The 17,529-nt window shown below is 35.5% G+C and overlaps 2 protein-coding genes across 4 annotated transcripts in view; one reads left to right on the top strand and one right to left on the bottom strand.

Moving 5' to 3' along the window:
* Window positions 1–6,737, top strand: part of LOC145670362 (WD repeat-containing protein 55 homolog) — a 51,807-nt gene extending 45,070 nt beyond the window's left edge. For both annotated transcript variants that reach the window (XM_081738946.1, XM_081738945.1), the window contains 2 exons: window positions 2,938–3,155; window positions 6,419–6,737. In XM_081738946.1, coding sequence (XP_081595072.1) covers window positions 2,938–3,155; window positions 6,419–6,701 — 501 coding nt within the window. In that variant the 3' untranslated portion in view covers window positions 6,702–6,737. The remainder of the gene's footprint in view (window positions 1–2,937; window positions 3,156–6,418) is intronic.
* A 2,204-nt stretch (window positions 6,738–8,941) lies between these two features.
* Window positions 8,942–17,529, bottom strand: part of Cyfip (Cytoplasmic FMR1-interacting protein Sra-1) — a 110,311-nt gene continuing 101,723 nt past the window's right edge. For both annotated transcript variants that reach the window (XM_081738943.1, XM_081738944.1), the window contains one exon: window positions 8,942–16,452. In XM_081738943.1, the coding sequence (XP_081595069.1) occupies window positions 16,231–16,452 (222 nt within the window). In that variant the 3' untranslated portion in view covers window positions 8,942–16,230. The remainder of the gene's footprint in view (window positions 16,453–17,529) is intronic.

The following is a 17,529-nucleotide window of genomic DNA, read 5'->3' as shown; positions in this document are numbered from 1 at the left end:
ATCATCTTCCTGCAAGTAGTATTTTAACGGAGTTTGGTTTACCAAAACTCCTTTATACATTTACATGTCTGGCTCTGTGTCCTGCTGATTTACTTTTAGCTAGAGGAAAAAAACTGTGGAACGAGATACATAAACTCATCCTCACCTGGAACAAGGAGAAATTGCCACAAGCAGGCCTGTATTTATATATTGTGCGTCCCTGTGCTCTAAATAATTTTCCTCTCCCCCATACAAACTTATGTCTCAAACGGGGAAACAAACCGCGATTTTGCAAACATACCAGCTCTTGTTGAATCAAGTTTCAAAAGTTACAACGTTCTGCACGAAGGTAGATGTTTGAACCGAAGTTCCCTGGGCAACGTGAACCCATGGTAATTACTTTCCAAAGGGATGATGATGACGTACTAACGACGGGACCTACAGATTACTTGGAATCCTAACCACTTGTGTCCCCACAGGTAATCGAACCCGGGACACCTTGATAAGGTCATACTCCACTCCCCAGGGAGGAGCGAGATTTTAAAATCAATCGAAAACGACAGATATTAGTGTGGAATTCATAGTTTTCGAGGTCGCTGAGTTTAACGGTATCAGTTTTCATGATGATCAAGTTCATCTTCACCCTTGGAGTGAGAGAGTATGACTTTTTAAAAGTAATCATATAAGCTAGTTAATTAGTAACTACTGTAATTAGAGCAAATTAACACATCAATATATTTTATCGCGCTTGCGCTGACTGTGCGGATTGCTAGTTTTAAATATTATTTTATTGTGAATCTTAGAAAAATCCAAAATTTTGCAGCCATTTAAATTTTGCCATCCTGTGCTCGAGCAGAGAATAGCACTTACCTAAATACGGGCCTGGCTACAAGAGTGGAAAGAATTAATCATTATTCCAATTCACAAGAAAGGCGACAAAACTGATTATATTAATCATCGAGACATCTTTCGTTTGTCAGCGTCCTATAAAATCTGCTCTGATACACTGTTAGCAAGATTGACTCCATATGCAGATGAAATTATTGATTATCAGTGCGGATTTAGCCGAAATCGATCAACTATCAACCAGATATTCACCATTCGTCAAATACTCGAAAAAAATGAGAATACAATACTCCGCAACACCAATTATTTATTGATTTCAGAAAGACCTACGACAATTAGGAGAAAACCTTGTATGACATTGTTACCGAATTGGGAATTTAAAAAAAAAAAAAAAAAAAAAAAAGCCAGTTAGAATAATTAAAATGTGTTTAAATTACTCTCAAAGTAAAGTCTGAGTAGAAGAATATTTGGCCACGAGCTTTCACGTCGAGAATGGCGTGAAACAAGGAGATACATTGTCTTCATTATAATTCAGTTTTGTTCTAGAATATGCTATAAGGAAAATCAAAGATAGCAACCTGAGCTGAATGACATTCACCAGGTCATGGCTTACACTGACAATGTAAATGTAATAGGGGATGAAATGAGGACAATAGAAAGAAATGTAGATGTTTTATTAAACGCCTATAATGTATGGGTTTAGAAATAAATGCAGAGAAAATTAAGTATACGGAAGTTCTGTGAGACCATAGTACTGCAAATTATGGATACGCTAAAATATCAAATAAAACTGTTGACAAAGTGGATTCTTTCAGATATCTAGATCAACATTAACAGACCAAAACGATATCCACGAAGAAATTAAATGTCAACTGAAAGGAAGGAATTCATGTTACTATTCAGTTCAAAATCTTTTGACTTCGCGAATCGTGTCGGAGAATTCGAAGCTTAAAATATATAAAAATATAATTATGCTTGTTATACAGTTGCGAAACATGATTGGTAACTTTGTATTCGAAAATAAAATCCCAAGGCGAATATTCGGAACAGGACGGAATGGCAGACACTTCATAACGAGAACTGCATAATTTATACGGTTGACATAACATTATTAGGGTCATTAAGTCTACGAGGTTAAGGTAGGCAGGTCATGTAGCCAGAATGGAAATAATTAGGAAAACTTTCCAAGTTTTAAGTGGAAATTCAATCGGAAAAAGACCATTAGAAAGACTTAGGCCCAGATGGGAGGACAATATTAAGATAGTTGACCAGGGACAGAAGTCAGTGGAGAACTTTTGTGAATGTGACATTGAACCTCCGGGTTCCGTAGGTCATATAGTTAGTGGTTAGTTAGTCTGTGTGTGTGCGAGACAAAACCATGTCTGTCTGTGTGTGTATCCGTCCAGCAGGGAGAAAATCTCAAGAACAACTTGATGAATCACCATTAAGTTTATCCAGGGTGTAGAGGGTCAAAATGTAGGAAACGGGTTAGGTGATACTCAAATCTGAAGTGATAGATATCAACCATTCCTGGTTTTGACGTTGAACATTATAGAACAAAAACAGTAATAGATAGCTAGAAGGTGTATCGTGGAATTGATTAAGCGTCCCTAGAATACATTTAATCTCCATTCGTAACACTCTAATAAAACCGGAAATGGAAAAAGAAATCCACTAGAACTTCCACTTTCAATATTGATCTACACAGAGCGAAATCGATCAGAGATAGCGAGAAGCTTTATTTAAAATATATATATATATATATATGTACCTGTACCATCTTTCCTAACCCATTATTCAAACCAGAAGTGGCATTAACGTTGATCGCTATAGATTGGAAACGGTGATAGAATTAGTCTCATCTCTGCACTAAAACAGAAATGGTAGAAATCTTGAGGAAATATCATACCTACAAACTAAACTTCTTCACGTGGTGTACACGTGTCATAGCTGCTTGTTTACGTTATGAAACCAGTCCGGGAATTTTATAACCACATTGTGTAATGACTGTCCTTAGAAAATGTAACAAGGTAGCATTCACGTAGACGGATTTGTGTGTTCCAACTACTTATAACCACAGTTACTTTGTATGATTTTTTTTTTCTTTTGTAGTCTGAAGTATATGAAGCCGAACTAAATACCATGGGTTTAGTCAGACATAATTCGAAACTTGTAGTTGGAAGTTCCAAAGGCAGGCTGTACATATTCAACTGGGGAGAGTTTGGCTGTCATAGTGATGTTTTCCCCGGTCCAAATAAATTAGCTATAAATACGTTGGTTCCTATAACGGAAAATATTGTTGTCACTGGCTCAGAAGATGGTGTTCTTCGGTAAGTATCAGTTACTAGTTAATTACAATAGGAGGTTGTAAAAATAATTTCTTGAAGTTGAGCTCTTATCTAGATAAAGATAAATGGCCTGTCCAGAGTTCACCTAATACCATATATGTTTCTTCCAGTATATGTTGAATTTTTAAACTGGTTCACAGTAAAGGAAATCGCATTCGTGCACACAAATGTTTTCACGGTTTCTCCACTGTATTTTAAACTAACAGAATGCACATTCTTTGGACTGAAAGAATAAGATTTATGAAAAAAATAAAATAAATCACAAACACTAAAAAAGCAGTAATAGTAGACAAAATAGAATCAGCAAAACAGTTCTGTCACTCATAAAATACTGAGGTAGTATGCCAAGTGGATTGTGTAGCAGATAAACATACATTCAGGTTTATACAGGGTGCCCGAGAAGTCCTTAACCATTTCTGGGAAGGAGCACTGGGACCATCCTCCATATTCCGTGCAACATTGCTGGAATAATTGTACGCACCGATGCCGAAATGCATTCACGCATGTGCACCAAATCCCTAATCTTCACCAAATCCCAACTCTTGATGTGACACAATACAAAGAAGTCCAAGGGCGTTAGATCAGGCAAGCGAGCTCTCCAGAACAGTGGTGAGCCTCGTCCATCCAGGGTCCTGGGAACGTCTCGTTGAGGTAATGATGCACAATGTGTGCAGCGTGCGGTGAGTGTTCGTCATGTTGAAACACGACCAACAAGCAATTGGGGCTGCAGGAATTCTGAAGCATGTACAGATACGATATAGCCATGTTGTTGCTTTATTAAAAAAGAATGGATCATAAATGCGCTGTTGGCTGATGCCTTGGGAAAGTTACGTTCCAATTCTGTGATTATGTTTGGTTGTTCTTCAGCCCATACTCTGGTGTGGCGATTGACAAAGCCACCGGTGTGAAAGGTAGTGATATCACTGAACAGGACATGTCAACAAATTTTCATTGATGATTATATCAATTAGATGGTGGTACGTGACCATGCGTGCCGCACAGTCTTCAGGTTCAAGGTGAGAGAGCACCTGCATATGATAAGCCTTTTTCTTCAGTACGAAGTGCAAGATTTGCTACACAGTGGAATTTGAGACACCGTGTTCCCAAATGAGACGATGTGTCGATACTCTTGGACTGCTCGATTGCCTGTCGTATATAGTCTCCATAGTTTCCTGCGACTTTCGATAGCCCAAACACTTTCCCGTCATGAACTCTCCCAGTTCGCTTTTTCGACCAAACCTCTAATGGTTGTTCGCGTTGGGGCTTCTGTATGGTAACGTTGACGAAACCGTTCATTAAAGGACAGTTCATTGAGTCTCCACCTTATGTCTATTCGTTGTTGTAGGGTGAACATCTTTCAGATTACCTGCAATAGAGAGACAAAAAATAGTATTTTCCTAGAAATGGTTGGGGACTTCTCGGGTTCCCTGTATATGTTTTGTTTTAAATTATTGTGTATCTCATGAAGTTGCGGTGATATTGAACCAAATTTTCGATGCAAGCTAATAGTGTCTGATGATAAGTGATAACATTCAGTGTCACATACTAAGATGCAGTAAGTGGCATCTGGGAGCAAGAATTTTTCTTCTGAAATTTAAGAACTGTTTCGAAAATCAGTTTTATTATATAACTTTCTTCGTATCTGTTGCATGTATTAACTTCTACAAATTGCCAGTACATAGTTGGTCTGTATGCTTGAAGCACCAAAACAGGAAGAAAGAAAAAAAAAAAAATAGAGCAACCATTTGACAGACAGAAAAGCTGGGGTGGGGTTATTCGAGTCCTCACCACTGCAGCACCTATCTGTTCCGTCGTTAAGTTATTAAAAGTTGTTCTTGGTGTTCTGTCTGCTCGTAAGTCATTACGTAAGGTTTCAAGAGGTAGTGCAGTTAGTGCTGTTTTTAATCTTGTTTTCCGTTGTAAATAGAACTTGAACATTGCAGTATAGCATAGAACGACCATGTTTGAAGCCAATTAACGGCGCTATGTAAAGTTTCTGTTATCTATTTCATACTTGGCATGTCCATCTGGCTCGCAGAATAGCAGCAATGCGTTTTGGCATGGAAGCAATAAGGCCTTGGTAGGTGACTCGAGGCACGGCACACCACATCTGCAATTCCGCGGAAGGACGATGACCTCGAATCTGCTTTAATAGGATTCCAAAGGTGTTGAATTGCGTTAAGATCGGGTGAGTTTGTAGGGGCCATGGCAGCAATTGAAATTCACCAGTGTGCTCATCGAACCACTGCAGCACAACGTTAGCCTTGTGACAAGGAGCGTTGTCCTGCTGAAAGATGTCATTCCCAGCTGGAAATTGGCCGACATGAATGAGAGTCAGCCATGCCCTGCCGATAGCTAGAAGCCAGTATGGTGCTATCCATTCGCACTACAGAGACCATGTAAAGGTTTCCCAAATCATAATGAAGCCACCATTAGCCTGTCCTCGTTATACTGTGCAAGTTTCGACTAGTATTCTAGTCGTAATCGACGGTGTTGTACGGTTTAAGATTGGTAGACATGAGAAACGTCGACTATAGGGGCATGCCCTATCTAACAGTTAACAACTGTGCGCTCAGACATGCTTGTGCTTTGTCCACTGTTGAAGGCCGATGTTACTCGTGTAACAGTTTACGCCCTAGCCTGTTTTACTGACCTCTTCAGTCTGTGACGTCCGACATCTTTAATGAGGTGTGCCCGCCCCATGCCTTGTCATTTGGTCTGGTTTCACCGTCCTTTTCCCACCTTTGAAACACGATCCACGGCAGCTCGCGAATACCCGACGAGTCGCACTGTTTCTGAAATGTTCGTTTCCAGCCGTCTGGCCATCAAAATCTGGTCTCCATCCAATTCTGATATATCGCCACCCTTTTCTATTTTACGCACAAAACATACTGACTCATCAAGTGAGATCTCTGATATCGCCTGGCAAACACATCTGCTGTGCTCTGAGACACTTACTTCAAGCCAACGGCTTCGTTCAAAAAGTAACGAGTGTTCATGATTTGACTAGTGAGTGTATATTTTTGTATGTAAAAATAATGCAGTAATAAGTACACCGTTATGTGCTTTATTAGTTCGACAGTCAGATTTGATGCTAATCTAGTTCATTGAATCAGCATCAAATCCAGTTTTCATCGCCTTAGTGCGGTGTTAGAATAAGTGTTTGAATTAGATTTGCATAGACTTTGCAGATAGTGTAAGTTGTGTATTGCACTTTTTGTAATATTTCATTGTATTTATTTCAGTGCGTCTCATTTGTTCCCACACCGTCATTTGGGAATTGTTGGCCAACATCAGTTTGGTGCTGTAGAGAAGATAGATATTTCCAACGATGGTCATCTTATTGCATCATGTTCCCATGATAATTCCGTCAAATTTTGGAATATTCAATATTTCGAAGATTTGAAAATTAATGAAAAAGGCAAATCCGATAAAAAGGCGTCTGAAAATAATTTGCCATCCTCGAAGTTCAAAAACACTTCCGATTTCTTCGCAGATCTACAATCAAATGATGAAGATCCTGTATAAAGAGTTTTTTAAGAAATAAATGTGTTATGCTTTTTACTTCTTTGTAATTTCCACTCTTTTACCGCATAGCAATTTTCCCATTGTTCACATGACTTCGGAATTAAAAGTGCAACGCTAGTAAGGCTGTTGATTCAGCTACTGAAACAAGAATTATAACTGTAAAAATTATTTTCAAAAGAATGCTTTTACAAAATTCACTTTAAAGGACTTGCAGTGTTATTGTCCCATTAGAAAAAAAATGAACTAAATAGATTTTTTAAAAATAGAACTGAAATATTTCATGTCCCACGATTTATGCCGTGTAGGCTAAGGGAGACGGTGATTGTGAGAATGAATGAAATGGTAGAATGAAGGAAGTGGGAGAACCTCGAGGAAACCCATGCACACAGTGTTGGTCTCATTAAGACTACTTGGCATCAGCTCTGATCGAGCTAGGGACCCCGCGTATCAGAGATGAACACTCTACCACTGAGCCATCTCAGGGCCAAGATTTTTTTTTCTCCTTGGCTTAAAGTGAACAAATGGAGTAAAATGAACGATGACGTCAAAAACAAACGAAAACTTTCAAAAAGTGGCACAAATGATTTATTCTAACAAGCGAATGGCTCTTTGAGAGCTTTCCGGAGAACATTTTGTACGGGTCCGTGCAAAGCATTTTTAAATGCGGATTTGCAAATGAGAAGAGGGAGTGCGAATTTCGTTCCCTACACCTCGCTTTTGATCCGCGAATTTTTGGCCAAAAAAAAAATACATTCGTCTGTCTACATCCGCTGTACTCTCCGGCTTTGGCTCTTCCCAAGTCAAAACCGTGTTACAAGAAGACATTTTGACACCATTCCTGACATAGCAGAACGATGGCGCAGTTAAAGATCCTGAAGAAAAAAGACTTTCAGAACTTTTTCCAACTGTAGAATCAACGTCGAAATAAGTTCATCGCAAGCCAAGGGTAGTACTTTGAAAAAGATTCATTCATTCTTGATGTAAGCTCATTACTTTGTAATAAAATGGTTCGCCGTACTTTTTGATCACACCTGTAGTTCACGTATAAACGTAAAAAAAATAAATCGCATCAAGCGTTCTTCCGAAGATAAAGACCCGCAGAGCTGGCAGTCCCTAATACTTCTGATTTCTCGCCGATGCATTTCGTGTCTTTGCTTTTTGCCTACTTTGTACCCACCGTTAAGTCCAAGCATATCTAGAAATTATGTTGGCAGCATATTTAGGAATTATGCCCTTTGCGGAATCCTTGCGCACCCATTTCACATTGCTGCAATATGCGTTTTTGGATATCGTCTCTTTCCTTTCTTGAGGGGGAAGATGGTATTGTATTTGTCCACATCAATATTATATTCTATAAAGATTGCTAACATTAAAAAAATATCGATATACTGAAAAAGTAATAATAATAATTTTCTAAGGACAGGGGACAAAATAAATGAAAACAATACAGTAATCATGTCCACAAATGATGTTTATCCATAGTACAAAAGTAATGCAGCTTTTTATTCATACATTTGATTCAAAACATGATATACTTGTAAAAAAGACGTATAATATCTTACATGTTAACGTAATAAATAAATCTAAAATTATATACATTACAAAATAGGATGCTATTTATGGTGTTTTCCCTTTCTGATTACGCCTTCATTTCTGTACGCGTGCGCGCGCCCACACAAGGAATTCATCTTGATAGTTCTTTTATCTTCTTTATCTTATATTCGCATCTACGTATAGAAAATCAACAAAATATAATGGGATGACTATGTAAATTGCCAGATGACTTACTAAATACACTACCAAATTGTTCTTTACATATCAAGGCGTACACATATAAAGCTTCGCCAAATACTGAAAATATTCCGAAGCACAACCACAACAGTCTCTAATTAAAGGACTTAAACTATAAAAATAGAACAGTTAACTAATTTTCCATCCATTCTCTGAATGCATAAATTACCAGGTGACTTCAAGTTCATCCGTATTCAAAGTTGTAAAAATGCTTATTGTCTCCAGTAATATCGAAACAATACTATTTCCAGTTAGAGAAATTAGATATTGTTGCTGTACATTCCTATGCAACTGCTAAAGAAGCCTTGTATTTCTAATAGGGATCTATTATAAATATGTACGAGCTTCTTAAAATACGGTGATTGTAATTGCTAGCAACAAGGCGACCTATAATGCAACATGATGATGTAAATGTTTTGAACAAATCGCTGTCAGTTGTTTTAAAAAACTTTTGTTTTTTTTACTTTAGAAAAAATATTTATTCCGAAGTAATTAATAAAACGTATGACTGGGTATTTATTTTTACTTGTGACTACAATCAGTCAAAATAATCGAAGTAAGAATATGCAAATTACTTTTAAATTCTGACTATCGCGACTATAACTGATGCGTGGGTTCTAACAAAACTGTCCGATATAAACCACGTGATATCATTTCTTCTTTGCGACTGGTGCAAAAGCCACGCATCAACTGAGGGCGTGAAAATTACAGCTTTTCGGAAGAGTAAACTTTATTCACCAGGCAATTTACAGTCCTCGCCAAACTTTACCGATTTCACAGGCCGACCAAAACGCACAAAATCCCTACAATCGTTTTGAGAATTCACACTGGAATGTGTATAATATAAGAAAGTCGACACTTATACTGTGCGGAAAATACAACACGAACTAACTTATAACAAGTTACAATTTAAAATATTAAATCTCAAAACGACAAATGTAGGATATATGCAAATATACAACGAAAATATTAATATATATATATTATTGTCAGAATTACGAAACACTACAATACAGGGATTTTCTTTATATGGTATTTCAGTAATAATACTTAATTGCACCTGAGAGCACAGTACATTATATTTTTATATAGAATCCTTAACATATTCTAACGCAGTTATATTTTTCGTAGATGCTATCAATTGATGCTGGTTTTGATTCAAAAATACTTTAATTCTGTTTATTTATATTGATTTGGAATCTCGAACTTATTACGATATTGTACGTTTAAATGATCCAATTAAATGTTCTGTTACACTATGCTTACCTCAAGATCAGATATTGGTTCATCGATTGTTCTAATAAAAATAATACACCTATTCTCAAACTAGATTATCTTAGGAATACTTAAGAAATTCACCAATTTGGCGTAGGTTGATTGATGTGATTTCACACATTAAGGAAACTTCAACATTTAGCAGTGCAGATGAACTCTAGACCATTTTTAACGTAACTTAATTTGCAATTTCAGAGATTAAAATGCTAGATTTCGTATGTTTTGAATAATATTGCATCTGAGATGTTGGTGTAGAAGAAGTAATAAGAATGGAAGAAATACTTGAGGGGTTTGATGGTAATACTTACTAGCTTCTAGAAGTAGTAGTTGTAGGCGTTTGGTGACGATACTTACTTGCCTCTCTTAGCATTACGAAGAACAGACACCTAACAGAAAACTGAACTAAACGGATACTTAATTTCATCTTCAAAAAAGAGGATAAAAATGTCAATATACATTTTATACATGAGAAAGAAAACGTAGTTTGGTTGCTATCATTTGTTTATTCGATTGTTCCGGATATGGTTGATTCCGACATGTTTCCAAGTTGGATTATGACGGCTTGCAGTTATTCATGTTGTGTGGTGTACCTCTAAATTCGTGACATAAAAAATAAAGGTTAGATTTGAAAGACAGATGATTCTTATTACAATTCCGATTCTTATGGCTTACTGTTACTCATATCAAGTTATTATGTGACGTAGAATATTACATTTAATATTCGTGAAATAAAAGTAAGTGTCAGATTTGGAAGACAGGTGCTGTGATCCTTATTGGAATCAGCAGTAGTAATATTGTGTAAAAGAAGCCACCGCTACGAACCCATATACCTAGTTGGGATATGAAGTATTTCTAAGAATACAACATTAAATACTCTGAAATAATTTTGAATACTTCTAAACTTTCATTTATTTGTTTGAAGTTAGACAGAACGCCATCATTATGAATATTTTTCATGTAAATAAGTTTGCTTGTCTATTTAATAAACTTCGATGATTTATTAGAATTCTTCCGATTGGCTAATATAGTCTTCGAGTTATGAGCTTAGACGAAAGAGCACTGCTGTCTATGTCATGTATTCTCTCGAACTGTACTAATGTTAGCCTAATTTGCAGAGTAATTGTGCTGTATTCTTTAATATAATTATTTTGATTTATTTTATTATATATATTTTTTAAAGTTTTGTCTAAATGTTGTCCGAATGTTATAGATTCTTAAGTAAGCATAGTGTGTCAGAGACTTACCGATCTTTTAAACTAACTTCAGTAACATACACACACCAAGGAACTTCACACTGCTTCACTCACGTTAAAGAACCACTAATTTCGTATCATATATATATATATATATATATATATATTTTTAAATAAACACGAAAGTAGTAAATACAAAAAAATAAAAGTACCTTTCTCGATTAACAATTTCACATTTACTTATATACATGTAACATGTTATATATCTGCAATATCAAACCTTAAGTATGAGTTTCCACTGCAGAAAACCGGTATACTTAATTTTGTTCAATTTGTATCTCAAAAGCATTATTATGGTATCTATACAAAACGAATAAAGTTTGGAAATATCGCCTTAACACAACGGACACGTCTACTCACAAGTATTTCTTCCCATTTACTGGTAATATACGAGTTTCGATTTAAAATTATTTTGTTATAATGTTTGATCTAGAAGAATTCTCGAAATATATTACGAAACAACATAGTGAAATGTAAAGCTAACTATAAACAGCCCAATGAAAAGGATGTAAATTATTATGCATTAACATTCTCGGATATTATTTTATTTTTGCTTAGGAAAGAGAGTTCGGCTAGGATATAATAATTTTAAGAATTACTGAAACTAACGTGTTCTTAAGAATAATTAAAAAATCAGTTAATTTTTGGATAGGATTGAGTTTAGCGTCCCTTTGAGCAGTGAGGCTACATGATATGAAGACTTACAGCTTAATGTGAGATTCGAACCACATGAGCTCTCACAAAATCGAATTCGGGTATCCCATGCCAAAGGCACGTACGCCAACCACATTTAATCGTTAAGTTAGTCAATGATCAATAACTGAAGTAAAAAAAAAAAAAATGCTTGAGTATAATGTCCTTGCTCTTGGCTCAATATGGTATGGATATAACATGAACAGTGACGCCTACAATTTGAGACTAGGAAGTTAACGTGTGAGCTTTATATCAAGTATGATTTCTTTACTGACTGACTTCAGTTGTACAAGATTAAATTTTAATAGAGGAGTAAATACAGGAATTGCGTGACGAATCATATCCCGAGTGTAAAATTCCATGATTATTTTATTAATGAAATCATAAGAATTAACAATATATCGTTATACTTAGCATTGGGAAAATTTAACTTTCAAGGTCGACCCTTACGAAAGTACGGATCTGGACAGAAGACAAAGCAAAATGACTAAATGACTTATACCTGAGGATGGAAAATGAATTCCGCCCAAAACGCACGAAATGTCTGTCAATCTCTTCCGGATCCTTATTCCTACCTTCACGAATAGAATCGATCAAAACATTTACTTCAACGAGTGCATCACGAAAAGACTTATTGAGTTTATCAAAAATATCATTCTAATGACAATTACGTTTTGTAATAGGACCTCGCTTTGTTTCATTATATCAAATCATGGTCACTCAGGAGTCATCATTCCCAATGTATCACAGAATTTTGACCGACTAAAACTTTTTGATGCATCCTTACAAATCTGGTATACAAAAACGGTTAGAAACCCGAAGACGAAATCTTTTTTTTAAAGCACTTTTTAAACGGTGGGAACTTCGGCTTCGTGAGAGAACAGAACCGTCTGTGCCTAACAAAATCACATTATTTCGACAAACCCATAAAATCAAGTTTGACGTATATTGATGATCAATATTAAAGAAAATAGCAACGTATCATGTCTTTGGCATATTTTCATTCTCATATTAACCCCAGTCTCAAAGTTTTGGCGTCACAGTGAGGCAGGCTTATGTAGAAATACCAATAGCTTAATACATTACTTTGCAGACTGGACTGAATAAACTATTGAACATAATTTCATCTTACTGAAAAAATTAAGCGAGAGTCAGTTAAGAGGGAAACTTCATACTGCTATTTTGCCTGGACTCTTTCAGACATACCTAGACTAGTCTCTGCATTTCATCAATTTCTTGTGTATACCTCTTTTACCTACATAACATTAACGAAGTCTACAGGGTGACCTAAAAGTAGGTATACACCCCTGCATTGATCAAGTATAAAATTCTAGTTTATGGGTTTATTTCTTTCGGCTCTTCCGAGCTTAAGATGTAAATAAACACACATTAAGAACAAATAATAAAGAAACTAAGTCTACCTGATGGATAACAATAAGAAATGATATAAAATGAAGTACGGTACTGTATACCTACTTTTGGGCTATCCTGTATTTTACTGGTTTATATATATATATATATATATATATATATATATATATATATATATATATATGTGTGTTTCTTTTTTCTGTAAATATAATTGGTGAAATGCAAGCATGATTCCAATTAAAATAAATTTCCGTAAGTTTTTTATTTGTATAATTTGTGAAATTCGTCTGAATTCGAAATATTTCTATATTAACGATACAAACATATTAATTCAAACGAAAGAAACGTATACGTATAATCACCAGAAATAGTTCAACCTTAATTCACAGTTCATTTATCAATAATTTCAGAATGAATAATGAATATAAATGTAATTTTCTTTGAAGCAGAAAAAAAAAAGTAAATTTCTAAAACCGTACTGAAATTGATATAGTCGTTCCGATTGGACATTTTACTGACAAAATCACATTTATGATCTGGTATGCACGTTTCCTCGCGATTACACAAGACATTATACCCATAATGAACTTAAGATCAGTGGCATTCGCCTTAAAATATTAGCATCAGCAATATTTTAAAACTCATTTCTGTGAAATCTTGATTTCCATAATTGAAAGGACTTTCGCTATATTAAACATTTTATACTAGTGGCAAATTGTCTATCAATCTAATTGTGCGAACAACCACGTAATCTGTTCCTTGAATTATATTCTAAAGTTTGAGCAGCAAAACATATTTGCAGATACGCTACAGACGAAAATGCACCTTATTTTAGATATTTCTGAGTCTCATGGATTTTGTTCAGCACAATTACTACAAAAAATATTTGAGTTTCGTTGATACGAATAAATACTGATCTTCCATTCTCTAAGTGATTTTTTGTTTTTTTACGCAAAATTATTTGACTTACAAAGTGCTGTTAATTGTCGGGTAGTTTGTGGCTGAAGCGTATCACATCACAATTAGAAACATATTTGTTGATAATGTACATTATCTCAACCAAACTATTTCCCTATCAAATATTTTTTGCCACCGGTTTAGGTACAGAACATCGCATAGCCAAACTCTCACCATAACGATTTCTTCGCTGCAGAATGTTCAATATACGTATGTATCGGCTCTTCTAAAATGGCGCTCACAAACTACAAAACGTTATTCTACATGTCAAATAAAACTCGGATCCTCTTCTGTAGATACGAATTGCACTGTGATAACGTCGCAGATAAAGAACCATACAGTACATCTACCAATCCATCAAATAGTTACATCGACTCTTTCTAGATAGCAATTTAATTCGACACGTTGACACTATTAGTGACACTATTTTTATTAATGTAAGAATCGAGGTAACTGATGGATTCGTAGAGTAATGCTAATGGTTCCAAATTAATATGCAATGCTGCCACACAGTGAAACTCTTGATTCCCAATGACGCCTGAAGGAGGTCCCGGAGGATATACCATTATATATTTTCGTTTTATTTTGACCTGAAGAATATCACTCCGTTGTCTGTGAGCGCCATTTTTAGAAGACCCGATATTATATATACACCACAGAGCATTATTTTACAAGTCTATATATATACCTTTCGAGTCCTCTTCTGGAGACACAAATTGCACTATGTGGCAACGTCGCAAATAAAGAAACAGGTTAGATCTACCTATTTATCAAACAGTTTTACTGATTCTTTCCAGATGGCAGCTAAAGTCGATACTGATTGACACTAACATCACTTATTAGTATAGCAATCGATTCAACGGCTTGTTGTATTCGTAGAGTAATGCTAATGGCTCCAAGTTAATCTGCGACGTTGCCACACTGAAATTTTGATTCCCCATAGCGGCTGAAGGAAGCCTCAGAGGGCATACCATTGTATAACATTTTCTCTTTAATTTGGCCTTACAATATTGCTCTGTGGTCCGTGGGCGCCATTTTAAGAACACTATATATATATATATATATATATAATAGCTTGAGGGAAGACAATGGTAAGTCACATTTTTTTCTAACTTTCGAGTAAATTTGAAAAAGTTCAACATTTCCTGCAATGCAATGGCTTATGAAACAAATTTCCCCTGCTATCTGCAGGTACATTTCCAAAATTAAACTGCCTACATACTGTTCAGCGGTTCGATTCCAATCCATTTTACCTAATAACTCAATTTCATCTGAAGTGGCGTTTACTACTGTCTTTCTCCGAGCTGATATATATATATATATATATATATATATATATATATATATATATATATATATATATATATTCACATTAAAATACTGTCTAAAGATAATTTCGAACTTACGCTTCGAAAATAATAGCTATTATAAATCAAGGGCCAGATAGAACATAATAAATAATTTTACAAAGAGGAAAAGAAAGAATTTAGCAGTTACTCTACACAGATTAATAAAAATAATCTTTGCAGTTCACGTTCACCAAATAACTTAACATAGACATGATGGATAAAATTTTCTCTAGTTTGCATTTATTTTACTATTATAAATCTATTAATTTTCAATCCATCAATTTTTTACGCTTCTAGTGTCTAAAGTTCGTATTTTTGGTCCCACGTTAGTTAAGTCTATTTCAACATTCTGCACTAAATAAACTGTTATGGTAAAGTTTTATCCTGGCGAGATTTCAGCCCGCGAGGTTTTACTCACGCGCGATTTTGTCCGTAACATTTTGCCTTAGTTTTCACAGCACTCTGAAAAATATGACAAAAAGGATGTAAAACGTCCTCTCTGAAACCTGTGCGTTATGTGATTATGGTATACAAAATAGCGATACTTAGATGTGACATGATCTTCTGTGCAAATATACTCCTATCTTGATATACTAAAATACAATCAAGTACAGAAAAAGACAGAATCATTAAGTTGACCAACTCGAAGTCTGAACCAGTAAGGGAAAAGATCCTTCCTATACTTTGGCCTTATATAAAGCACGAAACAGTTCATCAAATAAACCTGAGCTCATTCTATATATATGTACATATCTGAATTAACGCAGACTTAACCAAAGTAGCATATACAACTATAGTTCTTCAAGGAAACCTGACTGTACATTCCAAAAAGGTTAGGTTCTAGTTCAGGTGCTGAGTTTGTTGCCTCAACTGGTCAGGATGATGATAATGACTCTGACTGGCGAGACTGGGATGAATCGGAGCTGGAAAACAGCGAACATGTTCTACAGACATCACATCTGTATCACTGTAACTGGATTTCAGGAATTTGTTGAGAACAGCAAATATCTGAGAGTTTAACACTTGGAACCTTCGGATTCGATCTACCATCCGCTTCAAACGCTGAAAATAATAAAATATATTTAGAGAACACACATATGCGTAAGACATCGGAAAAGCACAATTTCTTGCCTCCGATAATAGTAATGAAAGAAACAGAAAAATTTACTTTCTGTAAGCTTCCATAGGAAATTACTACAGGGTCTTTAACTTTAGTAAAACATCAGTTAAGAGGTATCAGAAAGATTTTTTGTTTTAATATATTTTACTCGTTAACAAGGATATAGTGACGGCAAAAGAAAAAGGAGGGGCGCATCGTCAGTTTTGAAGGTGAAGACGCCGTCTGGTTAATCATTAACAGGATTAAAGAAGCGCATATTTCTTTGCGTGGAGGGGGGGAGGTAAAATGCTCTAAAAATACTTTGCTCAATTTTTTGTTTATTATTATTATTATCATTATTATTACAACAGAAAAGATAATATCTCACCTTGTCACCACTCAGATTGAAATAAATCAACTAATGTGATAAAAAGTATGTAATACGCTATGAAAAAAGGTCGCTGGTAGATATCGTTAATATCACTAAACCTTTCTACTCTATCGCTTATAGACAAGACACCCATACGAGGGAGAGGCGAGACTTTTTTTCTTCGCAACAGGCTAAGAAAGTTGACAGAGCACCTACAAAAAAATTGTCTGGAGGTCCTTGAAATCTACAGGTGGCTCTGCTCGCAGATTATTTGTTAAAGACTATCAAACACATACGTAAAACCGGTTAGTTTGTCCTTTGTATATTACATAATATGACTGGTAGCCACCTGATTGGTAGATCGTATCATAATTGGGTAACATATTGTCACACAAATTGAAAATTAATTCAATCACCAAAGCTTAACCGTCAAGATGCGTACGACGCAACTTTGTCAATGTTGTTTCACACGATGAAGCATTCACAGTGGCCTCGCTTGTTAGAAAGTTCAAAAGTAGAACTTCTTGCTATCCCAGAATATAGTCACTAACACTTTTTTCGCAGATTGAGTCACCTTGAAGGGAAATCGGTATACTTCCATCTCATGGATTCCCGTTGTTACAGGCGTGTAATGGTACAACCAGGACTCGCTACCTGTAACGATAGCTTC

Source organism: Thermobia domestica, chromosome 14 (genome assembly GCF_964235325.1).
Source record: "Thermobia domestica chromosome 14, izTheDome1.hap1.1, whole genome shotgun sequence".
NCBI classification, from domain to species: Eukaryota; Metazoa; Arthropoda; class Insecta; order Zygentoma; family Lepismatidae; genus Thermobia; species Thermobia domestica.
The sequence above is the reverse complement of the archived record's forward strand: the minus strand, read 5'-3'. Positions and strand labels throughout refer to the sequence as shown.